The 27773-nt window shown below is 40.9% G+C and overlaps 2 protein-coding genes across 4 annotated transcripts in view; both read left to right on the top strand.

Annotated features, from left to right (window-relative positions):
• Positions 1-924, top strand: part of TRERF1 (transcriptional regulating factor 1) — a 289891-nt gene extending 288967 nt beyond the window's left edge. For 2 of the 3 annotated variants that reach the window (XM_006860460.1, XM_006860462.1), the window contains one exon: positions 365-924. In XM_006860460.1, coding sequence (XP_006860522.1) covers positions 365-689 — 325 coding nt within the window. In that variant the 3' untranslated portion in view covers positions 690-924. The remainder of the gene's footprint in view (positions 1-364) is intronic. The other variant, XM_006860461.1, reaches the window with a different exon arrangement.
• A 7966-nt stretch (positions 925-8890) lies between these two features.
• On the top strand, positions 8891-20232 carry MRPS10 (mitochondrial ribosomal protein S10). The gene is made up of 7 exons (XM_006860459.1): positions 8891-8946; positions 12383-12439; positions 12535-12607; positions 14464-14600; positions 15797-15905; positions 19483-19572; positions 20047-20232. The coding sequence occupies exons 1-7, from the start codon at positions 8891-8893 to the stop codon at positions 20128-20130; spliced, it is 606 nt and encodes a 201-aa protein (XP_006860521.1). The 3' UTR covers positions 20131-20232.
• Positions 20233-27773: the final 7541 nt, after the last annotated feature.

Here is a 27773-nt window from a genome sequence, read left to right as displayed (position 1 = left end):
CCAGAGGCAGATGATGGAGGCCATCAGAGCTGGTTGGGGGAGTCTCCAGCCAAGAGGGTGTGATGAATGCTGACGAGGCTTAGGAAACTGAAGGTGGAGGGAGGGCATGCTCTCCAGACTACAGATGGCCTTTGAGAATTCATTTTCCATCGTTAAAGGAAGAAGGCATGACGCTCCTCCATAAATGAGTTCCCTGCTCCTGGAAGAAGTTAGGGTTACTGTGACAGGTCACCAGGGAAGAAGGTCCTGGGAGCTGAGAAGCAGCTCAATCCACCTCAAACCCTATTCCCTATAAGACATGCTGGTTTCCAAGAACTTGGATTCCCTCCTCAATCTCTCATCCTTCTTTTTTCTTCACTTTTAGGGTCTTCTTCAAGATCAAAAGTCGAAATGCACACATGAAAACCCACAGGCAACAGGAGGAACAACAGAGGCAAAAGGCTCAGAAAGCGGCTTTTGCAGCTGAAATGGCAGCCACCATTGACAGGACTACAGGGCCGGTGGGGACACCGGGGCTGCTGCCCTTGGACCAGCTGAGCTTGATCAAGCCCATCAAGGACGTGGACATCCTCGATGACGACGTGGTCCAGCAGTTAGGAGGCGTCATGGAAGAGGCTGAGGTGGTGGATACCGACCTCCTCCTGGATGATCAAGATTCAGTTTTGCTTCAGGGGGACACAGAACTATAAAGCCCCTGCCGCTTAGAGACAGTGGAATCCATGGCCTCCGTCTTCATTAATCAGGAAATCTGGGACTGCCTGCTTGTTTTGTAACCATTTTAAACTACCTGTTTAAAAAGTGGTCATTTTATTCAGGTTTGGGGAGGGGGGCGATTCGTTTGATTTTCCTTTTATTTAAAACAACAAAAAAAAATTTGTTTGGTTGGGATGGGGGGTGGTTGGGGGGAATAAATAATTGGCACAAATATCTTTAAGAGGTGTTTCATCTGGGCTCTATTCTCCTGCAATCATTCCTGGCAGGTAATGAACCTGACGTTTATGTTCCATTTGCTTTCAGGTGTCCACCATCCTGGTTGCCTTTTATCCCAAAGTTTGGTGTGAGTGTGTGTGTGCATGCGTGCGTGAGTATGTGTGTGTGTGTGAGATGCAGGCTCCCCACTCTATTCTGGGGATCTTGGGCCATCCTTTCTCAGCAAGAGTTATTTTTCTTCTGTTCTGACCTCATTCTGTAATTTGCAATGAACCTGGTGTCTGTTCCAGTAGACTATATGCAAAGGGTAGCTTTTCCAGCGAGCAAAGCAAGCCCTCGTGTTCAACTTTCCTCTATCAAGTACATGCATCATTTGAAGAGTTGACCAAACATGAAAAGCAATGTTCACTCTACCTGGCCTGTCCCTTGTTGACCTAATTACAGAAGTGAGCACTGCATGACCTCAGGCCTTCACTCCTCCCTCCCTGCAAAAGGACTTGCCTAGTTTGTAGGGCAGCCAGGGCCACACCCACATCCCTAGCAAAGGCTGCAGAGCTGTCTTTCAGTAAGAGCTGACTGGAGACCCTTCCAGAGGCAATTAACCCCAACTGTACAATCACCAGGGTTATAAAGAATGCTGTTGGTTTCCAGAGAGGGCGGATGAGGACCACATGTTCAAGTACCGGGAATGCCAGGAAGTGTTCTTTTACCCAAAGATGAGATCACAAGAATCTACTTACTTTCTTCTTTTTTTTTGGACACTTAATGGTCAGTGGAATTCTGAAATTACTTTATGCCATTTGGAAATACTGTGAAACCTCATTCACTAGGATTTTCACTGAAATTCATATATGCTGGGCTGGCTAACCTTGACATTAGCTATGAGAAAAAGGGTTTTCTAACAAAGGGATAACAAATACAAGGGAAATAGCATTGAAAGCCAGCAAAAAATGGTTTCAGATACCACTTTAGCTACAATGTTTGCATTCCAACAATGAATGTATTCATTACATGCCATTTACCAAAGCACTTGTAGAATTCTCCAGGCTGCATAATTTTGCCTCTTCCTGTTCTTGTCCCAGGGTTGCTATTTGGACTTGAAGGTAATAAACCTATAATCCTTCAGAAATGTCCTTTAGCTCAGGCTTCTGTGTGAGTCAGACTGATCTAGCCCACTTTTAGGAGAGAAGCGGCTCTGGCACACAGAAGACCCTGCCTCTCAGCTCTCACATTATTGCTAAGACCCCCTGAAGCAGGTGTTTTCAGATCTTCCCCCAGCCTAGACAGGCTTGTTCCCCAGCTCCATGTTCAATGTGGGGACCATGCTGCCACACTTGGCCAGCAGCTTAATAGCCTAACATTGGAGAGAAAATCCTCAGCAATGTGAGGATAGGGCCAGGGCATTTTTGACGTTTACAAAAGCATTAGCACATCATTGGGAAGCCAGCTGTGACCCACTGCGGCCCCACATGGGGGCAGTATTCTCAGAATCTCAGGAAAGCCAGGGACAGAAGAAAAACACAAGATTCTTTTCCATCCTTCTGTTTTCAGAAAAGAGGTTTTGGAGGTTTCCCTCATCTTTTCTTTGGGGAAAAAACAAAATCTTTAATTTAGTGCCATTTCAGCTCGATTATTGTACCTTAAGTTTTAGCTAAAGTGGTTTTGAAGTAAGAATTTACCTTGACAGTAGATACCAACTTTATAGCAAAACTATTACAGAACTGTTCTGGCTGTCATAGTGTCGGCTGATATCAGCAGATGGAGTAGGCCCTTGTGACCACTTCCCTCCACTTACTGGTGTCTGGGAGTGACTCCAGAATGGATCTGCTCCAGGGTCTCTGGAAGCTTATCTATCTAAGGAGCAAACACCCAGAAAAATGTTTATAAAGCACATGCATTTCCTCTATTTGGAGACTTGCTCAGCTGTTCTGGTTTTAAACATTAAGAATAAACTGAGTTGCCAAGGTAAAAATAAAATGCACAATTTCATTTTAGTTTTTCATGCAGCACAACGTAAGGAGTTTTGACTCAAAATAACCAAAGAACTCCTCCTTAATGAGACAGTTCAAATCCCTGAATTAGTATTTCTTGACAGTATCAACTTAAAAGAATTGACTTTGTGGTAATAGATTGCACTTTTTTTTCCCCCCCGAAACAATTCAGCCTGCATGTATGTGTTATATTTTTGCTTCCCCAGCCCCACCCCACCCCCCAAAGAACATTCCTTTCCAATGTCTTCAACACAGTTACTGTCTACAATCAGATGGTTTTTCATTAGTACTGAATTTAGACCTCTTTGGGAAAGTGTATATATAAAAAGTTAACAGATATATTTTATGGAAAAACCCATCTTATTTTCAAATATATTTAACTGCTGTTATATTTTATTAGAGGAAGGATGTAAATATTTTCTAGGAGTTCTATTGTAAAGAAAAGTATTTTTGAAAAAAAAAAAAGAACCAACTTAATGTAATAAAAACAAAAACATTTTTAAATAGTGGTTGTGGCTGCTTCCTGTTCTGGCTTCGTTATCTTCTATTCTCAGCAACTGACTTGCATGCCTTCCCATATCTGGATGTAATTTATTCACGTTTGCACTATTATAAGTTGACATCATGATACCCAATGTGCTTAACTGTATTTTCCAGGAATGCAGGTGCCTTGGTTCCTATCAAGAGCACCATGTATAGCTTTTCTTTTGTAATGTGTGTATTTTTAATAAGGATTTTATGTAACATTTTGGGAAAAAAAAAAAAAAAAGAGGACAGTATTTTGTAGTGAATTTTATAATAACATTTTGCTAAAAATGTTTCTTCCTAGGTCAGTTTTTGTTAAGATGAACCAAAAGTCTTATTTTACCAGGGGTTTAAAAAAAAAAAGTGTGAAGCTTGAAAGAAAAGTTATATTTAAACATATGTAACAAATAAAGATATTTTATAGATTTGTCCTAAAAAGGTGCATTCCTTAAAAAAGGGGGGGGTCTAGGTTGGGGGGTTTTTTGTGGGGTTTTTTTTTCCCACGAGTGATAAACTTTTGTTTTCTTTAAATTATTATGATACTTTTTCAGAAAGAGAACCAGGAGGATTTAGCTTAAAAGGTGCCAGTCATTAACCTTCTTCAAAATCTATTTCAGTTCCTATAGATGGGCATTCATCAGATAGACATGTAACCAAACAGACACTGTTCTATTTATTTGTGAAAACCTGATTGAATATTGCATTAGCTGCTCTGAAAATAAAATATTCTCTTTTTGAGTTTCATTTGGCTTAATTATTCCTTCTTTCTAGCCGCTGAAATGACTTCTCAACGCTTCACAAATACTAATGTACCTGTTAGTTGGTTTCTATAGCCCTGTTTAGAGACCTCCTTGGACTGAATGTTCATCAAAGTGCCTGACCACACTGGAGGCCAGGACAGACATTTTTGCTACCCAAGCTATGGGTGAGCCGTTGAAGTTTGTAAAATTGGTGGACTCGATTGCTAACTGAAATGTTGATGGTTTGAACCCACCAGCCATTCTGTAAGAGGAAACGACCTGTCGATCTTCTAGTTAAAAATTGAACCAGGTGTTGTTGAGCAGATTCCAACTCATTGTGACTCTATGTGACAGGAGAAATGCCCCAGAGGATTTCCTAGACTGTAATGTTCATGGGGATTCCTGGTGTGGCTCTGCAGGATAATGCACTGGACAGCAAGGTCAGTTTCAACTACAAGATCGGCAATTCAAACTCACCTGCTGCTCCTCAGAAACCCTATATCCCTATGTAGGGTTTCTCTGAGTCGGAACCAACTCAATGGCACTTAACAACAACAAGAATCTTTATGGAGGACCCATAGTGGTGGTTCACTGTACAATAAGCACTGGACTGCTCACCACAAGGTCAGCAGTTCAAGCCCACCAGTTGCTCCTTGGAAACTATACAGTATCACTGAGTCAGAAACAGCAACAGCAACGTGGTGGTGTGGTGGTTAAGCACTTAGCTTCTAATCAAAAAGCTGGTGGGTCAAACCCACTCATAAAGCCTAGGAAACACTATAGGGCAATACTACCTGCCCTATAGGGTCTCTGTTAGTCAGAATTGACTTAATGTCAAAGATGAAAACAAGCAATTTTTCTCAAACTGCAATTTAGAGTAGCTCACTATTTCATGGAGTCCTTTGGTGGCACAAACAGTTGATGCATTCAGGTGTCAACCTAAAGTTTAGACGTTGAAGTCCACCCAGAGAGACTCAGAAGAAAGGCTTGGCAATCTGAAAAGTCAGTCATTAAAAACCCTATGGAACACAGTTCTCTGACACACATAAAGGCATTTTACAAACCCCCTGAATAATAAGCATTGTAAATTTGCATCTTCAAATTTTCATAAGTGTGTTTTTTTTGTTGTTTAAAACAAGCTTTAGAGAAATTTGAATTCTGGATTTTATATAGAATTTTCTCTTAAGTAAGGGCATATCTACTGATGACCTTGATTTTCTAGGTTCTTTTGGTGTCTAGTTGTGTATTATAGTCTTGTGTCCAATAAAGTAGCTATTCCTCCCGGAGCAATAAGCATTTCATTCCACTTCCAGGGCCCCAGGTGTTCAATTTGGAGACTTTCATTTATTCAATACTCATGAGCCATCAATGGCCAGGCACTAACTACTCCATGTGCATTCTACATGTGTAGAAAGATGACTGGTGACATGCCAAGGAATTTAATACCTAGAAAGAGCATACGGAGACCTGGTAAATGATCCAGTTCCACTACTGGGTAAGTAAGGGTCATGCTTTATTAATACTCGAATCGCCTCACGCCTGCACACTCTTAGATCCATGTACAGCAGGTGCTCAGCAACTCTGTTACGTTATTTACTTCTCTAGCCCATCAGACACGCTCTGTGGGGGTTTATATGTAAATAACTCTTGAATTTACCTAGAGTTTGCCTGAAGTGAGGTCTAAATGCAACATCGAACCAGCTGAGGTGTTTTCTAGGAATGTGGATTCATTTGAATGTTGACATCAGAAAAACAATCAGGAAGAGGCAGGTTACAGAGTTGAAGTATGTATATTCCTAAGTGTTATGGATTGAACAACAACAACAATGGATTGAATTGTTGTTTTTGTTGTTAGGGGCCATCAAGTCGATACCGACTCATAGGGACCTTATGCATAACAGAACGACACACTGCCTGGTCCTGGGTCAACCTCATGATTGTTGCCACACGTGAGCCCATCGATGCTGCCACTTTGCCAATCCATCTCACTGGGGGTCTTCCTCTTTTTCTCTGACCCTCCACCTTACCAAACACGATATCCTTCTCCAGCAACTGGTCCCTCCTGACAATATGTCTGAAGTATGAGAGATGAAGTTTGGCCATCCTGGTCTCCAAGGAGCACTCTGGCTGCACTTCTTCCAACACAGATCTGTTGGTTCTTTTGGCAGCCCATGACACTTTCAACATTCTCCTCCAACAACCTAACTTTGAATTGTGTCCCCACAAAATATGTGTTGTGAAGCTTGTCATCTACTGCATACAGTGGCATTGGTTCCAACTTACAGTGACGCTAGATAGGATTTCTGAGACTGTAAATCTTTACAGGAGCAGAGAAAGCCTCAATCTTTCTCCAGAGGAGAGGCTAGTGGATTCAAACTGCTGACTTTATGGTGAGCAGCCCAACATATAACTCACTATGCTACCAGGGTTCATTAAGCAGCCATCTAAGGTACAAATATTCGTTACTCCCTGTCGGAGCAAAGAAGAGTGCTGAAAATCAAAGGCACATGAAAACAAAGGACTCATGGGCTATGTGAACCCCAGCCTCCCTGATCCTGAGACCAGAAGACAGTGGCCAGCTACCACTGCCAACAGTTTTGACAGGGATTACGGTTAGAGGGCCTGGGTAGAGTGGGAGAAAATTGTAGAACAAGATTCAACCCATAGAAAAAGACCAAGTCTACTACACTGATAAAGACTGGTGGAGTCCCTAATCTTCCTTCAATCCTGGAAGTGAATTCACCCCAGTGGCCCAACTGTCAACCAAACAATACACAGGCCTATGAGGTATGAGTCTTGGTGTGGTACTGTGGGTTAACACGCTGGACTGCAAGATTGAACCACCAAGTCAGAGGTGAGTCAGCGGTTCAAGCTCACCAGCCGCTCTTTGGAAACCTTACACAGGGTCATGATGGGTCGGAAGCGAATCGACGGTACCTAATAACAATAAGGTGAAGAGAAACACCAACCTTAGATCAAAGGGGCAGTGTATGCTCAGGGATAAAGCTCAGAAAGCAGGAAGGGATAGGGAAGAAGGACAAATGGAAACAGTGAACACAAGGAGGAAATGGGGAGAATCCTGTTATACTGTGAGGATTGCAGTCAGCGTCAGGAATCAAAATGTGTCTGAATCATCGTTGAATGGAACACCAATTTGTGATGTAAACTTTCACCCAGATCACACACACTTGAACAGTACATCCTGTTGATGTGGTTGATAGTGACTCTGTAGGACTGAGTAGAATCGCTCTTTAGGATTTCTAAAACAATACATCTTTCAGGGGCAGATAGCCTAATGTTTCTCCAGAAAAAATTATCAACTATCTGTACTTGGTGGATTTGAATCATCGACCTTACTTAGTTAGGGGCTGATTACCAGCCCAGTACATAACTCACTACAATGCCAAGGCTCCTTTGTATATAAAAATATAGATGTTGTTGTTGTCAAGTGCCAAACAGTTGGTTCCAACTCTATGGCAGCCTTGTATAAGATTTCTAAGCAGCCTTATATAGCAGCCTTGTATAAGATTTCTAAGGCTGTAACATTGCAGGAAAAGAAAGTCTGATATTTTCCCCAAAGACTGGAACTACTAACCTTGTTTCCAGTCCAGTGCACACCCTACAAAACCACCTAAAAAAACACAGTAGGTGCCATGGAGTCGATTTTGACTCAGTGACCCTGTTAGGGTCTCCTAGGGTGTAAATCTTCACGGGAGCAGAAAGCTTCATCGGTCTCCCACAGAATAACTGGTGGACTCGAACTGCTAATCTGCGGTTAGCAGTGCAGTACTTATCATACAGAGCTACCGTGCTCCCCAGAACACTTCTGGGAGAGTTCAAAGAGCCAACCTATCAGCTAGTAGTCCAGCGCTTAATCCTTTGCACCAACAAGGGATTCCCGACTCAATTGTTGTTGTTCCGACCCACAGAGATCCTATATAGGGTTTCTGAGGAGTGGCTAGTGGATTTGAACAGCCAACCTTTTGGTTAGCAGTCCAGTGCTTATCCTACAGTGCCACACCAGCAATCTTTATTATATACGTTGTTGTTAATTGCCATTGAGTCTCTTCGGACTCATAGGGACCCCGTATAGGGTTTTCGAGCAGTAGCTGGTGATCTTGAACCGCCGACCTTGAGGTTCAAACCGACTTTGCGGTACAGTGCATCGACCCACAGTGCCACACCAGGATTATTCCATATCTGTCTATCTATCTAGATATGTAAAGGAGCTCTGGTAGCGTAGTGCTTAGGAATGGGGCTGTGAACCGCAAGGTCAGCAGTTTGAAACTACCAGCTGTTCCATGGGAGAAAGATGAGGCTTTCTGCTCCCATAAAGATTTACAGCCTTGGAAACCCTGTACAGGGTCGCTATGAGTCGGAACCGACTCATGGCACATAACAACATATGTGTAATTATTTAGAGTCCTGGTGTGGCGCTGTAAGATAAGCATTGGATCACAATATAGTTTGAATTTCAAGGTCGGCGGTTCAAACCCACCAGTCGCTCCACGGAACCCACTCGAAGGCATTTAACAACAAGAAATCATGAATTGCAGTAACATTATTAAGGCCAAGTCCCTGGAATCCCCTGTACTCAGTCCCACGCTCAATAAGCTTGGAGACCGGTCTCTATGATCCTTATGGAACTCTATGGTCTCACGCGGCTGTGACCCCGGAAGCGATCCTGAGAGAGCAGGCGGGAAAATGGCGGCGCGAGCAGTTCTTGGAGCCCTAGGTCGGCGCTTTTGGCAGGTATTGGTGTTTTGGGGGTGTTCTGAGAGTGTCGGTGGGGACAGTTGCCACTAAATCTCTGATCCGCCTGCCTCTCTACCCATCAGGAGCCTCCCCTAGATTTATTTCGCTCCTCAGCCCGATATTTACAAGGAATAGAGGGAGAAAGGGGCTAGTTTTATCTCGCGTTCTCTCAATGAGATGAAACAGATTAGTGAATCAAGACTAAACACAGGAAGAGGACTCTTAGAACCTGTCCCTGGTAAAGTGGAAGATCAGCGAGAAAAAGGAAGACTCGTAACGAAATGAATGAATGCAGTGGCAGCAACAATGTTCCCAAACATAGCAATAGTGAGGATGGCTGAGGACCCGGCAGAGGGTCGCTGAGTCGGAACTACTCCCCCGCACCAGCAACTGTTGTTGTTGTTAAGTGCCATCGAGTCGGGTCCGACCCATAGCGACCCTGTACAGGGTTTCCGAGGGTGTAAATCTTTACGGGAGTAGAAAGTCTCATCTTTCTCCCGCGGAGCCGCTGGTAGTTTCGAACCGCTGACCTTAAGGTTCGCAGCCCGATTCGTAACCACTACGCTACCAGGACACCCCTGTAAACATTTGCAAAACGAACAAGCTCTGAGTGGACCGGAAGCTTGCCCGGGGAAAATTAGGGGCGTAACTGGCACACAATTTCAGACACTTCCCTGAAAACCACGGAATCGGTTCCGATTCATAGCGACCCTGTATAGGGTTTCCGAGGAGCGATTGGTGGTCTTGAACTGCAAGCAGTGCTGATCCCACACCGGGGGTTCTGAAATTTAGATGACAGTTGATGAAGTAAGAAGGTTGATTTAGATAACTTCTGATTGTTTTTCTTTGGAGGAGAAGCAAAATAGTAAGCAGCTGTTTTCTAGTCTTTTGGCCTCAGGACCCCCTTAAGTTGTAAAAGTGATTTAAGACTTTCAAAGAGCCTTTTAATTTTCTTGTAGCTTTGGCTACTGTATTTACCTTGTTGGGAAATAAAACAGAATCTTTAAAAAGGCTTGTTCATTTAAAAGTAACAAAATCAAGTGCTAATATAATTAACATTTCTTAGGGAAAATAACTTTTTCTAAACAGAAACATTGAGTGAGAAGAATGGCAATGTTTTACATTTTTGCAAATATCTTTAATAGAAAACCCCTGAATTCTTATCTCTACTTCAAATTCAGTCTATTGCTATATGATAGTCATGCAACCCTTGAGACACTTCACCAATGGTAGTGGGTTTGGTTTTGTGCTAAAATGATATTCTCATCTCCAAAGTATTTTAAAGGATGTTGCTGTGCTTCTGTGGAGTTCTAGTGTGGCGCCGTAGGATCAACATTGGACTACTATCCACAAGGTGGCAGCGGTTCAAACCCACCAGCCGCACCTTGGAAACCCTATACAGGGTTACTATGAGTCAGATTGAGCTCAGCAGCACTTTGCAACAATAACAACATTGTGTTTCTGAAAGAGCCCTGGTGGCTCAGTGGTTAAATGCTCAGCTGCTAACCCAAAGGTCAGCGGTTCGAATCCATCACTGACTCCATAAAAGAAAACATCTGGTGATATGCTCCCGTGAAGGATTTCAGCCTAGGAAACCCTATGAAGCAGTGCTCTGCTGTCATACTGGTTACTCTGAAGTGGAATCCTCTGGACATTCCAACGCGACAGCATTGTGTTGTACTCTATCATGTCTCACTTTTTCATCTCAGGAGAGCACAGGTCGTTGATGAGCTACCTATTATACTCATGTATACTCAACCCAATACACTGCTGTTAGGAAGATTCCAACTCATCGCAACTCTACAGGACAGCTAGAACTGCCCCATGGATTTCTGAGCGTGTAACCCTTTACTAAGCTGACTGTCACATCTTTCTCCCTTGGAATGGTTTGTGTATTTGGTTGGCAGCCAAGTGCTTTGAGCAGTATCCCAACAGAGCTCATAACCTCCTGCTGTTAAGTCATTTCTGACTCATAATGACCTTATGTAGGGTTTCTAAAACTGAATCATTGTGGGACCGGACGGCCTCATCCTTCTCCCAGAGCAGTTGGTGGGTTTGGAGCACTGACCTGTCCTCTAGCAGCCCAGCACCTAACCCACAGCATCACCAGAGCTCCTTAAGCTTATGTGTTCAGTGCCATCGAGTCAGTTCCAACTCAGCGACCCTAGATAGGGTTTCCAAGGAGCAGCTGTTGGTTTTGAACCACTGACCGTAACCATTGTTGTTGTTGTTAAGTGCTGTCGAGTCGGTTCCGACCCATAGCGACCCTGTACAGGGTTTCCGAGGGCGTAACTCTTTACGGGAGTAGAAAGCCTCATCTTTCTCCCGCGGAGCTGCTGGTAGTTTCGAACCGCTGACCTTAAGGTTCGCAGCCCAATTCGTAACCACTACGCTACCAGAGCTCCTGACCATAACCATTAGTCCAGTGTTTATCCTACAGTGCCACACCAGTACTTATTAAGTGCTGTTAAATTAGTTCCAACTTATAGCGACCCTATATAGGGTTTCCAAGGAGCATCTGGTGAATTTGAACCACCAACCTTGCAGTTCAAACCAACATTGCAGTTGAGTAGTTATCCTACAACACCACACCAAGACTCCAGTACCTATGTAGTACCATACATTTCTAAGGAATCCTGGTGTGGCACTGTAGGATAAACACTGGATTGCTAACCACAAGGTCAGCAGTTCAGCGCACAAGCTGTTCCTCAGAAACCCTATGCAAGATTATTGTGAGTCAGAACTGACTCCATGGCATTTAATAATACATTTCTAAAGCTAGTTTTCTACAGCCAGGGGCACTAACAATAAGGGTTTAATAACACTGAATTGTTGCAGTTTGTAGTACGTAGATAGTAATGAATGTAAAAGACCGTGTATAATTTAATGTGTTTATAAACAAGTTATCCCAGTTAAGCCAAGCAACACATATGCTGGAGAAGGTGTATATGAAAGCTTCCAAAGAAGTGTACTGTTGAATTCTTATTCCAGCTGTTAATAAATTAGGTTACACAGACACTTCATTTTTTCACTGATCAAAAATATTCCAGCAAAATAGTATATTGACATTTGCTTAATATGGAGAAAATTGGAATCACATATTATGTTATTTTATTCCTTGATGTCTGCATGGTTAATTCATAGCTGTTCTTTTAATGTGAAAATTGCCTTTTAAAAAAAAGTTCTTGCTCCAGAGCTTTAAGAGATAGATTCTATAATATTTTAAGAATGCTTTTAGATGATCAACTATCATTGTCTTTTTTTTTTTTTTTAATGAAATCTAATTTGACCATTTTAGTTGGACCATCTCTTTGTCTGACATAATCAGCTGTCCCTTGATTTAAAGCATCATATGTCTTTTGATACATGAATGGTTTGGGGACTGCCTTTAATTTTAACACTACCCCCTGCTTCCTTTTTTTTTTTTTTTAAGGATCCAAGGAATTTTTCTGTGAGTGGTTCTAAGAGCAGCACAGCCAGAAATGGTGGCTTTCTTCTGTAAGTGGAAACATGGAAATGCTAAATTGGACAATACCATGAATGGGCTCTTGCATTGTTTACTTAGATTTCATATTTCTCTCCCCCACATGTAGCAGTACCAACCTGAAGTGGGTACAGTTTTCAAACCTACACATAGATATTCCCAAGGAGTTGACCAAGCCTATGGTATGTACTTACTCCCTATTTCTGGGTTTTAGGAATTATATTAGCAATAAATTTTCCTCGTTATTTCATATGAGGTTATTTCCGTAACAGTTTAGATATTAAAACAATTTTTTTGGGGTGGTGATAATACTAGCAATTGCACAGTGTGCCTGAGTGAACTGTTCCTTGATGTCCCTGGGTACTCATATTTCAAGATAAATTCTAAAAGAATAAATTATTTATTCAAAGTAAATGGAAAATAGCAGTCCCTTGGCTCTTGGCTCAGCGTAATGTAAAAGTGTTTGATTTGTCATAATGATGCAAAATGCTTGATGTTACATGATGTTGTAGGTTCTAGAAAAGTACATTTCTTGTAGCCATCAAGTGTGTTTTCATATTAAGACGTTGGGCTGGGACCCAGGCATGGACAGTGCTTTATGTTCATAGTAAGAGAGAACAGTGGCACAATGGAAAGTCCTAAACCTCCTGTAACTTGGATTCCTTTGGTATAAGCCACGGCTGAAAATCCTTACTACTTAAAGTGTCTGCCTGTAGATCTGTATGGCATAAATAGTCCCTACCTTCTAATTCCAGCTGTTGAAATCACCACCATCAGCAGTGGTGGAACCTTAAGGACATTTGTTGATATGTAACTGTTTATGCACGAGAGAGATTCAAAAAGTTCATGGAAAAAATAGCTTTATCTTTTCATTCCTTTTTTCTGAGAACTTTTTGAAGCCCCCTCAAATTTCCATGACAGTTTATATAATCCAGGCATCCATTTCATTTGCCTGTAGGGGCTAGGCTTGTCAGGCTTGTCATGAAAGAAGGCAGTGGGCTCAGTAGCAGGCCCTGTAGAAGTGAGGCAGCTACTACCTTGATCACTTTGAGCATTTTCCACACTAAACTGAGCATTCACATTTTTATGTGGATTATGTCTTCTGATTTTTAATACTGGTAAAAAATTCAGAATTTCTTTTAAACCCTATAGGGACCAAGCAAAACATGCCTTAGGGGTGTGTTCCCCCTCCTGTGTGCTCTGGCTTGTGGCATATGATATCAGTATATTCTCTTCTTCCATGAACTCTGTTTGGGGTAACTGGGAGCTTCCTATTTAGTAAATAAATCTCTTTCAAAGGTGAGGTAACTTAACCCTGAATCATTGGATTAGTAATAGAAATTACAGGCTTAATGGATGAATAGAGTGAGGTAATTCACCTCTTAGAAGAAAGTCAGAAATGTCAAACCCATTATTTCTAAGGTAGAAGAGGTAGATGAGCTGTGTGTAGCAGTTTAATTAGAAATGAATAATTTGTAGGTTAGGACAGGTAATCCAGACATGAATGAAACCTAGTTAAAAAAAAAATAATATGAAGAGCAGCAGCTCACCTTTGTAACATAGTGTATTACCATCTATAAACACGTTAGCCTGTGTTGTCATATGTTCCTTACAGAAATGCTGTGAGCTATAGCATAGTTATTATCCTGTGGTAAGTATGAGGAAACTAAAGTGCAGTGAGATTAAATGGCTGGCCCGTTGTCACTTGTCTAGAAGTGACAGAGTTTCATTCTGAATCTAGCTGTTAACAGATCCTAGAATCTTTCTCATTGTGTATTTGGGGCTCAGTAAGTGTGAAGTTGGAGAGTGTCCATTGTGATTGTGTAGGCTGTCTTGAAGTCACTGTAATAGAGTCTGACGATCACTGTGCAGGACTTAATGTGACAGTATCTAGATGTTAAACAATGTTAAGAGGTTACTTAGCCTTTTCTTCCCCTTTGATAAGTAAATGCTTAGTTATTCAATTGAAGGTGATATGTTAATGTTTACTAGTTATCAATGTTAGACTGAAACTTATCTTTTGATTTTAAAATTATAGATAACCATTTCTGATGAGCCAGACACATTATATAAGCGCCTGTCAGTTTTAGTGAAATGCCATGATAAGGCTGTATTGGACAGTTACGAATATTTTGCTGTGCTTGCTGCTAAAGAGCTTGGTATCTCTGTTAAAGTGTAAGTATAACCTTCCCTAATCTGACCTGGGGAGTCCTGGTGTGGTGCTGTAGGATAAGCACTGGACTACTAGCCACAAGGTCAGCAGCTCAAACCTACCAGCCACTCTTAAGAAACCTGTTACAGAGTTGCTCTGAGTAAGCACCAGACTGCTAACTGCAAGACTGGTAGTTTAAACTCATCAGCCGTTCCACTGAAATCCTTTACAGGGTCACTGTGAGTCAGAACCCACTCGAATGCACTTAACAACAACAATCTGACCTAGTAGTTATGGTCATATGGTCAACCAGGAAAATGGTGCTGATCCCTGAGAAGCCCGAGCTCTTAAAATGGGTCAGAGACTCATGCTAGAGTGAGTTTCCATTTATTGTGTAGTATCAACAGAATTAGCCATTCCCAACTTCTAGACTTAAATACCAGGATGCATGAACAAGAAAAACGTGGGCAGTCTTTTTCCCTGGAGATTGCACAGATGAGAAACCCTTGTGACTGGGGTCTCCGTGGGCCTGGGAGGTGGACTAGGTAAACAAGCAATCATTTAGGCTTCTTGGATTTGATGATCTTTTGTTTCAAATCTGCCCTAAGACCTACCACCCACCATGCATGAGCAATGTGGACTTCATGTGTTCTTTATATCACTGTAGGGTCAAGCAGAATTGCTTCCTGTATCTTGCCATCTATTCCTTGTGGTGCCAGATAAGGCCTGATAGGGCTTTGCCCTTCTTGCCCTCTGAGAAAAACACAAGGAACTTAACACTTTTTCTGAAACACGGCCTATAACCTTGTGATTTTTGGTTAATCTGTAGGTTTTTCTAAAACAAAAAAGGTACAACAGACAGTGCATTGGGTCCAACACACTTATACTGTTCGTCATAATTCATATATTTGGTCAATATGGAACTTAAAGAATATAAAACAGCAGTCATGTTTGTGTGTATACATCTAGATGCCAGCACGCCTATCCATTTGGGTCTGTGGAAGAATGTTCCTGTTGCTGTGTGTAGTGTTTGTTTTGATCTTAATGACGGCAGTTGTTAGGATGACAGCCTTGGTAAATGGAAGTCTGTAAACTGAAGTTAATGCCTATAATTGAGTGTGAGCATGACCTACACAGTTTGGAATCATGCCTTGATATCAGTGACTCAGGCTTTAACATCAGTTAGCTTACGTGTATTATCTTGCTCATTCATTTTCAGACATGAACCTCCAAGGAAAATAGAACGATTTACACTTCTCAAATCAGTACATATTTTCAAGAAGCACAGAGTCCAGTATGAAATGAGAACACTTTATAGGTGTTTAGAGGTAAGTTTATTTTAGACATGAAACACATTGTAGCATCCTTTAAATGCTCCCCAGTTTCAGACTAGTGTATCATATCTTGGGGTTGACTTCCTTTCAGTCAGTCCATGTCTGTTAGTCATCGTAAAGGGAACTGTCGTTTTTGTTCTTTATGACTCCGCAATTCACACTACTACTAATAAATTGCATGATAGTATTAAAATAATTTTGCTTATTGTGTGGCACGGTTGGATAAGCACTGGATGGGGAACCAAAAGGTTGGCAATTCAAACCTACCAGCCACTCCTCAGAAGCCCCATAAAGGGTTGCTATGAGACGGAACCATCAATTGCTCATATGCAAATTCAGACTGAAGCTGAAGAAGATTAAAACAAGTCCACGAGAGCCAAAATATGACCTTGAATATATTCCACCACCTGAACTTGGATATCATTTGAAGAACAGATTTGATGCATTAAACACTAAAGACAGAAGACCAGAAGAGTTGTGGGATGACATCAAGAACATCATACAGGAAGAAAGCAAAAAGTCATTAAGAAAACAAGAAGAAGGAAAAGATCAAAATGGATGTCAGAAGGGACTCTGAAACTTGCTCTCCAGTGCAGAGAGACTAAAACAAATGGAAGAAATGAGGAGGTACAGAGCTGAACAGGAAATTTCAAGGTCAGCTCAAGAAGACAAAGTCAAATTTTACAACAAAATGTGCAAAGATCTGGAGTTAGAAAACCAAAAGGGAAGAACACGCTTGGTATTTCTCAAACTGAGGGAACTGAAGAAAAAATTCAAGCCTCGACTTCGTTATTGAAGGATTCTCTGGGAAAATTATTGAATGATGCAGAAAGCATCAAAAGAAGATGGAAGGAATACACAGAGTCACTGTACCAAAAGGAAATGCTTGGTGTTCAACCGTTTCGAGAGGTAGCATATGATCAAGAGCCAATGATCCTGAAGGAAGAACTCCAAGGTACATTGAAGGATTGGCATAGAACAAGGCACCGGGAATTGATGGAATAAAAATAGAAAACTTTCAACAGAGTGAGGCTGGAGGTACTCACTCATCTGTGCCAAGAAATTTGGACGATAACTATGTGGCCAACTGATTGGAAGAGTATTTGTGCCCATTCCAAAGAGAGGTGACCCAACAGAATGTGGAAATAAACAATATCACTAATATCACATGCATGTAAAGCTTAACTAAAGGTAATACAGAAACAGCTGCAACCATACATTGACAAAGAACTTCCAGAGGTTCGAGCCAGATTCAGAAGAGGACGTGGAACGAGTGATACCACTGCTGACGTCAGATGGATCTTGGCTGAAAGCAGATGATATCAGAAAGATGTTTACCTGTGCTTTATTGACTACTCAAAGGCCTTCGATTGTGTGAATCATTACAAGCTATGGGAGACATTGTGAAATATGAGTATTCCGGAACACTTAATTGTGCTCATGAAGAACCTGTATGTAGACCAAGAGGCAGTTGTTCAAACAGAACACGGGAACACTGAATGGTTTAAAATTAAGATAGGTGTGTGACAGGATTGTATTCTTTTACCATACTTATTCAACCTGTATGCTGAACAAATAATCTGAGAAGCTGGGTTCTATGAAGAAAAACATGGCATAAGGATTGGAGGAAGACTCATTAACAACCTGTGATATACAGATGATAACAACCTTGCTTACTGAAAGTGAAGAGGACTTAAAATACTTACTGATGAAGATCAAAGAGCACAGCCTTCAGTATGGATTGCATCTCAATGTAAAGAAAACAAAATTCTTCACCACTGGGCCAATAAACAACATTCTTAGAAATGGAGGCAAGATTGAAGTTGTCAAAGACTTCATTTTTCTTGGATCAACCATCAACACTCATGGAAGCAGCAGCCAAGAAATCAAAACGATGTGTTACGTTAGGTAAATCTGCTGCACAAGACCTTTATAAAGTGTTAAAGAGCAAAGATGTCAGCTTGAGGACTAAGGTGCACCTGACCCAAGCCATGGTATTTTTAAAAACCTCATTTACATGCGAAAATTTGACAGTGAATAAGGAAGATCCTAGAAGAATTGATGCATTTGAGTTACGGTGTTGGAGAATATTGAAAGTACCTTGTGCTGCCAAAAGAACCAACAGATCTGTGTTGGAAGAAGTATATCCAGAGTGCTCCTTGGAGGTCAGGATGGCCAGACTTCGTCTCTCATACTTTGGATGTGTTGTCAGGAGGGACTAGTCACTGGAGAGGGATATCATGTTTTGTAAGGTAGAGAGAGGGTCAGAGAAAAAGAGGAAGACCCCCAGCAAGATGGATTGGCAAAGTGGCAGCATCAATTTGCTCTAGCGTGGCAACAATTGTGAGGTTAGCCCAGGACCGGGCAGTAGTTCATTTTGTTCTGCATGACAATGACACCTAACAACAACAATATAAGATGGAACTGACTCAACAGCACTTAACAAAAACCTTGTGAAATCGATAATGTTCTTACTCCCATTTATAGATGAAGAATTTAGGCGCAGGTTACATAGCTAGTAAGTCCTCGGACTTGGGCCTTGTTAGTTTGACTACAGAAGCCATGCTCCCCTTAACCACAGATGCCACTGATCCTAGGGGATGAACAGATGAGTGACAAACCTCATGCTGTGCACCATTAACATGGAAAATTCAGGTAGCATGTAAAAAGAATTAAAACTGTTTAGAACTAACTGTTGTTTTTAAGTGCCAACTCATAGCAGCCATGTATAGAGTTTCCAAAGAGTGACTAGTGGGTTTGAACCACTGACTTTTTTTATGTTACAGTGCCACACTAGGATTCCATATGATCCAGCAATTCCAATCCTTGTATATACACAAAAGAATTGAAAACAGATATTCAAACCAAAACTTGTACATATTCAAGGCAGCACTATTCATAATTACACAATATTCATAAAATGTAGAAATAGCCCAAATGCCCGTCAGCTGATAAATGGATACACAAAATGTATATCCATAAAATATTACTCAGCCCGAAAAAGAAATTAAGTACTGCTAAATACTACAACATAAGTGAACCTCAAAAATGCAATCCTCACTAAAAGAAGCCAGACACACAGAATTACGTATTGTATGATGTCTTTTTGTATGAACATCCATAATAGGCACATTAATAGAGACAAAGTAGATTAGTGGTTGCGGGGGCCTGGGGCTGAAGGGGTGTGAGGAGCAACTCCTTACTGGGTATGGGGTTTCCTTTTGGAGTGATGAAAATGTTCTAAAACTGGACAGTGGGATTGGTTGTACAACACTGTGAATGTACTAAATGCCACTAAATTGTACACTTCAAAATAGTTGATTAATGTTAACTGTAGTTTACCTCTGCTTAAAAAAAATTCTCTGCTTTAAGAGCATTGTTGTTACATGTTGTCAAGTCACTTACCACTCATAGCTACCCTGTGTAGGGTGAATTTTCAAGAAGTGGCTGGTGGGTTTGAACTGCTAACCTTGCAGTTCAATGTTAGCAGTTCAGTGCTTATCCTACAGTGCCACACCAGGCACCTCTTTTAACAGCATAACCTGAATCAATTTCACATTTGTTATTTTAGCTAGAACATCTAACTGGAAGTACAGCAGATGTCTACTTGGAATATATTCAGCGAAACTTACCTGAAGGGGTTGCCATGGAAGTCACAAAGGTATGACTTGAATTTCTCCCTGGGTTGAGGGGAGCATCTGCATTGTCCTTTTGATAGGTTGCTGCTTGGCACTGTCCCACTGAGAGCAGGGGAGAGCCTGTGGCAGACTGGGAAGCAAAGTTACCATAGTGGTTGAGGGTCTTCCCTACCTGTGCGCTGGTGTCAGCTCAGCAGAATCCTGCCCCTGCCAGCTCAAGTCCTCCCGCACACACCTCCTCAGAAATCTTCTCAGAGACCATGTCCAGTGGCAGTCCCTGGAGATCAGAGAGGATCAAATAGATTATAGAAGGGAGTACACTTCATGAAGTGTCTGGTTTCCTTCTCTGTTTCAAAGCCCTGCAAAAAGGTAAGGAAAGTCGAGAGGATTTGGAGGAACAAACTTAATAGATTCAGTCTGTGGCCAAAGTGTTGAGTAAGGCTACATGATATTATAGTTTCATGGGGTTTTTTTTTGTTTTTTTGTGTGTGTTTTAGACAAAATTAGAGCGGTTACCAGAACATATCAAGGAGCCAATCTGGGAAACTACGCCAGCAGAAAAAGAAGAAAGCAAGTCATAAAGTTCAGTGAGGCCATTTGTGACTGGGTTTGAACTAAGGATGGGCCAGATGTGTGTGGTTAAGTGGAGACTGCTTTGCTTCTAGCTGAAATAATGTTGGGTCCGCCTAACTCAGGGTTGGGGAACGTCCCGCCCACATGAGGCCTGTGAAATCATTTGGTCTGGCCCTGTCAAGACAACTGCAGTTCTAGCCATCACACTAAGGGTGAGTTAATTAAATGTTTGACTAAATATATCAGGCTAATTTTTAACTTGATTATTTTGTATGGCCCACGAATGATGTTATAAATTTTGGCAGAAAAATGTTTCCCCACCCCTGACCTAACTGCTGAGTCCATGTTCTCTGATCAGTAGCCAGCCAAAATGTAACTTTAATCCAGCTTCTCTGGATTTAAAAAAAAAAAAAAATACACATTATTATTTCAGATCGTACTTTAATAAATGTGAGCAACGTGTTTTGAGTACTGTCAGCCAAAAGAATCAAATCTTTATATCAGTTCATTCATCTGATAGTGAGTGACATATTTGGGCACATTTTTATTTGAAGTTCCAGGAAAGAAGCTTTGATTAATTTGGTCAATTTTCTGCAAACTTGAAAGTTGAACTTTTCTTAATTCCTTTAGTGACTAGCATATGCTATGTTGGGAATGGTGACCTCCAGCTTTACCTCATCTAAGCATTAAAAATCTTGAAAACGAATAGACTTTGTGGCAGATCAGGCACATCTGTGACATGCACTGAACCTTCTTGTGGCTCTAACCCTTCCAGGACAGCCTGTGACAGGTTACTGTAAGGACGTGAAGCTCTCATGAAATGACTACTTACATCATTTCATTCATCCTGTGAGTTACTCATTCAACAAGATTGCATATTGTATACTTTACCCCCAGCACTGTAGTAAACATCAAAAACTGAATACAAGTAATAGTCCTTGAAAACTGTACAATGCATAGCAATTTTTCCTTGATTCGTTCCCCTACTAATAGCAATCCCTTCTTTTGGTGAATGGTACTCTTTGGGCTTGCAGATGTCTACTATTCCATGAAATTGAACTGTAGTTAAAGCACTGAAAGAGGCAAGACTACACAGGGTAGAAACAGTGGTGTATCAACCCCAACAGAGTGAGGCAGCTCCTTTTACAGCAGAGGCAGCCCAAGTCTGTGTGCTGTCCTTCACATCTTTTAGGGTAGATAGGACTTTTCCATTCCCCCCCTAAACTGGACTGCCTGTTCTCAATCTACTATCCAGTATCAGTGTTTTGAATACATACCACTAATGCTTGAGATTTACTTTGCTGTCATTAACATGAAAAGAATTGCATCCCTGTGCCTTGTGGCCTTATTCTTTCTATAGCTCAGTTGGTGACTGTCATTCACAAATGACCAAAGCAGAAATCCCAAGAATGAATCTTAGGATAAAAAAAAATTGGTCAGTGACCACTCTGATTGGGATCACAATAAAAGATCCTAGACAGAGTGTGAAAAAATGTAGAACAAAATTTAAAATCATAAGAAAGACCAACTTAGTTGTCTAATAGAGACTGGTAGAACCTCTGATAACACTATGACCATAAAACACCCTTCAAACAGGGAGTAAACCTAGTCCCTGAGATCACTTTTCAGCCAAAAAAAAACAGTAATGACACCTGTGAGGAACATGCTCCTCAGAACCGTCAACCATACAAGACCCAAAGGGAAGCATTTGCTCAAAAACAATTCATAAGCCAAGAAGGGGCAGGGAAGATCGACAACTGAAGACAGGAAACCCTGGGAGGAAAGGGCAAGCAAGAGTGCTGTTACATTGAGAGGATTGCAACGAATGTCACAAAACAGCATGTGTGTAAATTATTGCTTGGAAAACTCATTTGCTCTGTAAACTTTGACCCAAACCACAGTAAAATGTTGAGAGAGGGAGAGAAAATGGTTAAACAAGTGAGCAGAGCAGAGGTAGGGGAAGATGGATGACACCAAGGCACATGGAGCTCTCCAAGAAACCAGGAAACAAGTGATGACACACAGACTTTCTCAATGACAAAGCCTTCTTCCCCTGGAACCAGTGCCCTGAATACTTAGACCTCTAGCCTCTGAGAAAATCAATTCCTGTGTGTTAAAGCGAAAAAAACCACACAACTAGTACAGCAAGAGCAGTGCGTTGGTAACTATGTCTACCAAAGTACAATTCATGATACATTTTACTTTAGAAGAAATAATAGTTCTTTAAAAATATAAACCCACACCTGAGCTGTTTTTTGTGGCTTTCACAGACAGTATAAATCACTATGTTAAAACAGGATGATTGGCGTACACTCACCTAGAGTAACTCCCCTGTGAGCACCTTCAAAAGTGAGCATCTACCTCCAGATTAAACATAAATAACCTGCAAACCAGATGACTTAAATGAGCACTTCAAGTGATAACATTAAAATCTTCCACTAAATAGATAAATTGCTAAGTACAAAAATTAGCATAGTTTCCTTGATAAAACTATTAGGCATGTATAAAGCCTATTTCTTGATCTGTAAGCAGCATGATTTTAATAGTCTGAGACAGTTTTAAAGGATAATATGGGTCTCAATAAAGTGCATATCCTGAAAATTAGAATGAATGCCCAGGTAGAGGGTGGGAGGTGTTGAGAGAAGAATGGACCTGTGTCTCGAAAGAGCCGGAGACAGTAGAATGTGAGATGATTTTTTATTCAAGAGTAGCCCTTAATTAGGAGCCTTGGTGTGGTGCTGTAGGACAAGCACTGAACCACAAGGTTGGTAATTCAAACTTACCAACTGCTCCTTGGAAACCCTATCTATACAGGGTTGCTGTGAGTAGGAACCAACTCAACAGCACATAACAAGCTCTTAGTTTATTGCTGTCATATATCTATTTGACAAAAGCTTTAAAGTCAATCTAAGAATTGTAAAAAGGTTTTTCAGCTTAACTTCATCCCTCAGTACTAAGGGTACTTTTTTTAAGTAAGATAATTGTCAATTAAATTAAATGCTTATTCAACGTATCACTGTCCCTAGTTGTCATTTCCATAGCAAGTCACTAACCCACTCTTCACTTCTCAGCCTGGTTAGGCTCCACAGAATGGCATTATGTAAAAATGCGTGTTCTATGAAAATGGGTGTGACACATTATTACATAGCTTCCAGACCATGGCCAACCAAGTTAACACATAACCTTAACCATCACAGCCAGTGTTCCTCTCACCTCCCACCTCAGGGTTGTTACTGCGACATGCACCTCATGAAGGCACAAAGTAGTCACATTTTTTACTATTGTCGTAAATGTGAGATGTCAGATAACAAGATAGTTGACGGTGAAGCTGATTTCTCTGACCAGAAGTGTATTTTCATAATAAAAGCATTTCAGTCTTTTTAAATACCTGTGTCTTGACAATACCATTTATACAATTGATATCCTCATTTCGCCCCATTTATGTTCTGTCCTTCCCTTTGCAACATTGCTTTTATGTATAAGTAATTGATATGACTCTTTAATCCTTAGAATGTCATTAGTGTGCTTTCAAAGAGAATTGTGTATTTGACCATCTGAACATGTCACAATAAGTATATAAAGCAGTTCATTTAAAACATTCTCATTTGAAGCAAGCATCCTTTTTCTATATTGTAAAATTGTTTTTAGCTTTGTTGTTGCTGTTATCTGCTGTTGACTCTTCTCTGACTCATAAAGACCCTATCCTGTGCACAACAGAAGGAAATACTGCCCAGCCCAGCGCCATCCTCAGCAGGTGTTAGAGTTGAGCCCATCGCTGCTGACACTGTGCCAATCCATCTCATTGGGGGTCTTCCTTTTTTACACTGACCCTCCACTGTACCACGTATGATGTTTTTCTCTCTAGGGACTCGTGTCGCCCGACAACATGTTTTATGTATGAGAAATGAAATTTAGCCATCCTAGCGTCAAAGGAGTATCCTGGCTGTACTCCTTACAACACAGATTTGTTTGTTCTTCTGGCAGTCCATGGTTCTTTTAACACTTCTCCAGCACCATGACTCAAGTGCATCAATTCTATGGTCTTCCTTATTCATATGTCCATGTATATGAAGCTATTGAAAATACCCTGGCTTGGGTCAGGTGCACCTTAGTCCTCAAACTGATACCTTTGCTCATGAACACTTTGAAGAGGTCTTATGCAGTAGATTTGCCTAATGCAATCCATTGCTTGATTTCTTGACTGCTGCTTCCATGAGTGTTGATGGGGGGATCTAAGCAAAGTGAAGCCTGACTACTTCAATCTTTTTTATCATGATGTTACTGATCCATTTGTGAGGTACAACTCTTACCAAAGGCTGTGGTTTTTGATCTTCATTAGTAACTATTTAAAGTCCTTTTGGCTTCCAGCAATCAAGGTTGTATCATCTACATCTCAAAGATTGTTAATGAGTCTTCCTCTGATTCTGATGTCATGTTCTTCATATCCACCTTCTTGGATTATTTCCTCAGCATGCATATTGAATAAGTATGGTGAAAGGATACAAACCTGGTGTGCACCTTTCCTGATTTTAAGCCATTTAGTGTCCCCTTTTTCTGTTGTAATGACTGCCTCTTGGTCTATGTACAGGTTCCTCATGAGCACAATTAAGTGTTCTGGAATACCCATTCTTTGCAGTGTTATCCATAGCTTGTCATGATTCACACAGTCAAAAGTCTTTGCATAGTCAAAGCACAAGTAAACATCTTTTTGGAGTCCTGGTGTGGATAAGAACTGGACTACTGACCACAAGGCTGGTGATTCAAACCCACCAGCTGCTCTTGGAAACCCTATGCAGGGTCACTATGAATCTGAACCAACTCAATGGCATTCAATAACAGCAACAAACATCTTTCTGGTACTACCTGCTTTCAGCCAAGATCCATCTGACATCAGCAATGGATATACTTCGTTGCACATCTTCTGAATCTGGCTTGAAATTTTGGCAGTTCCCAGTCAATGCACTGTTGCAGCCGTTTTTAAATTACCTTCAGCAAAATTTTACTTGCATGTGATAATAATATCAGATGATTTCCACATTCTGTTGGGTCATCTCTCTTTGGAATGGGTACAAATATGGATCTCTTCAATCAGTTGGCCAGATAGCTGTCATCCAAATTTCTTAACATAAATGAGTGAGTGCCTCCAGTGCTGCATCAGTGTATTGGAAGCTTTCAATTTGTACTCCATCAGTTCCTGGAGCCTTGCTTTTCATCAGTGCCTTCAGCACATCTTGACCTTCTTTCTTTAGTACTGACAGTTCTTGATCAGATGCTACCTCTTGAAATGGTTGAATATATACCATTTCTTTTTGGTACAGTGATTGTATTTATCTTCCATCTTTTTTTGATATTTGCTGCATCATTCAATATTTGCCCATAAAATGCATTACTGCAAGTTGATGCTTGACTCTTTAGTTCTTCCTGCATGAGAAATGCTGAGCATGTTCTCCCCTTTTGGTTTTCTAACTCCAGGTCTTTGCATATTTCATTATAATACTTTGTCTACTCTAGCTTACCTTTGAAATTTTCTGTTCAGCTCTTGTACCTCTTCATTTCTTCCATTTGCTTTAGCATCTCTGCTGAAGAGCAAGTATCAAGAGTCTCTTCTGACATCCATTTTGTTCTTTTCCTTTTTTCTTATCTTCTTAATGTCCTTTTGTTTTCTTCCTATGTAATGTTCTTGAAGTCATCCCACAACTCTTCTAGTCTCTAGTCATTGGCATCCATTTCATCAAACCTGTTATTGAGATGGATTCTAAATTCAGGTAATATGTTCAAGGTCATATTTTGGTTCTCATGGACTTGTTTTAATTTTATTTAGCTTCATACAGAATTTTTATATGAGCTATTAGTGGTCTGTTCCTGGCTTATTTTGCCTTATGATACTGAGCTTTTCTATCATTGCTTCCCATAGATGTAGTCAGTATGATTCCTGTGTATTCCATTTGGTGAGGTTCATGTGTATAGTCTCATTTTATGTGGTTCAAAAGCATATTTGCAATGAGTAAGTCATTGGTCTTGCAAAATTCTTTCATGCCATCTCCAGCAGCATTTCTGTCAAGGCCATATTTTCTAACTACTGATCCTTCCTCTTTTTTTCCAACCTTCACATTCTAATCACTAGTAATTATCAATACATCTTGATTATGTGCTTGATCAATTTCAGACTGAAGAAGTTGATAGAATTCTTCTATTTCATCATCAGTAGCTTTAGTGGTTGGTGCTTAAATTTGAGTAACGGTGGTATTAACTGGTCTTGCTTGTTGTTGTTAAGTGCTGTCAAGTTGGTTCCGACCCATAGCAACCCTGAACAGGGTTTCCGAAGCTGTAAATCTTTACGGGAGCAGAAAGCCTCATCTTTCTTCCGCAGAGCAGCTGGTAGTTTCGAACTGCTGACCTTGCGGTTCGCAGCTCGAATCATAACCACTATGCTACCAGAGCTCCTTATTATTCTATCATATACAGCATTTATTTCAAGATTGATCTTGAAATGTTTTTTTTTTTATGAATGTGATGCCATTCCTCTTCAATTTGTCATTTCCAGCATAGTAAACTATATGATTGCCAGCTTCAAAATTCAAAATGGCCAATACCAGTCCATTTCAGCTCATTAATGCCTAGGATATCGTTCTCCATCTGTTTTGCTTTTGTTTTGACAAAAATTTACAATATCTTAGAGTCCTACTAATTACATTCCATCTTCCAATTATTAATGGGTGTTTGCACCTGTTTCTCCTCATTTTTAGCTGTTCCCCAGCAAAAGAAAGTCTCAAATGCTTTATTCCATCCACGTCATCACAGTCAACTCTACTTTGAGGAGGCAGCTCTTCCCCAGTTGTATTTTGAGCGCCTTCCAACCTGAAGGACTCATCTTCTGGGCATTAAATCTGATAGTGTTCCGCTGCTGTTCACAATGTTTTCATCTTCTGAGACGCTGACAGTGAACCATTGTTCATAAGGTTTTAGTGGCTAAATGTGCAGGAGTCATCTGCCTCTGCATATTCCTAGTCTGTTGTACTTGGTCAGGATGCTTTGCTGAAACCTGTCCATCATGGGTGAGCCTGCTGCTAATGTGAAATACCAGTGGCATAGCTTCCAGTTTCACATCAATATGTAAGTCACCACAGTACAACACACTGACAGATGACTGGTGGGTGTGGTGCTGTAGGATAAGCTCTCAACTTCAAGGTTTGTTTGAACTGCAAAGTTGGAGGTTCAAACTTTCCAGCCTCTCCTTGGAAACCCTATAATGGACTCGAAGACACCTAAGCAACAAAAACAACATTAATGAGTAGCAGAATGGAGAAAGCATGCATTTGGGATCCATACAGGCCTGAGTCAGTTAGAAATCAAGTCCTGGTGTGGCGCTGTAAGATCAGCACTGGACTGCTAACCATAAGACTGGTGGTTCAAATCACCAGCTACTCCTTGGAAACCCTAACAGCATCACTAAGAGTCTAAACTGACTTGAAAGCACTTAACAACTGCTGTGGACTTGAACGATATAACCATGTCAGTTGGCCAGGGCCATAATTAATTAAGGAATTAAAATAAATAAATTTGGACATATTAATCAAGGAATTAAATAAATGAGACATGGGGAAAACCTGTGCATGAAGAATTCATTGTCTTTGCAAAGCAACAATGAAAT

Source organism: Chrysochloris asiatica, unplaced genomic scaffold, assembly GCF_000296735.1.
Source record: "Chrysochloris asiatica unplaced genomic scaffold, ChrAsi1.0 scaffold00038, whole genome shotgun sequence".
In the NCBI taxonomy this organism is placed as follows: domain Eukaryota; kingdom Metazoa; phylum Chordata; class Mammalia; order Afrosoricida; family Chrysochloridae; genus Chrysochloris; species Chrysochloris asiatica.
The sequence above is the reverse complement of the archived record's forward strand: the minus strand, read 5'-3'. Positions and strand labels throughout refer to the sequence as shown.

Excerpts from the sequence above, each read along its gene's own strand:
- MRPS10 (XM_006860459.1), top strand. The coding sequence starts at position 8,891 with ATGGCGGCGCGAGCAGTTCTTGGAGCCCTAGGTCGGCGCTTTTGGCAG. Across the intron at positions 14,601-15,796 it reads CTTGGTATCTCTGTTAAAGT|ACATGAACCTCCAAGGAAAA; the intron begins GTAAGTATAACC and ends ATTCATTTTCAG. Across the intron at positions 19,573-20,046 it reads TTGCCATGGAAGTCACAAAG|ACAAAATTAGAGCGGTTACC; the intron begins GTATGACTTGAA and ends TGTGTGTTTTAG.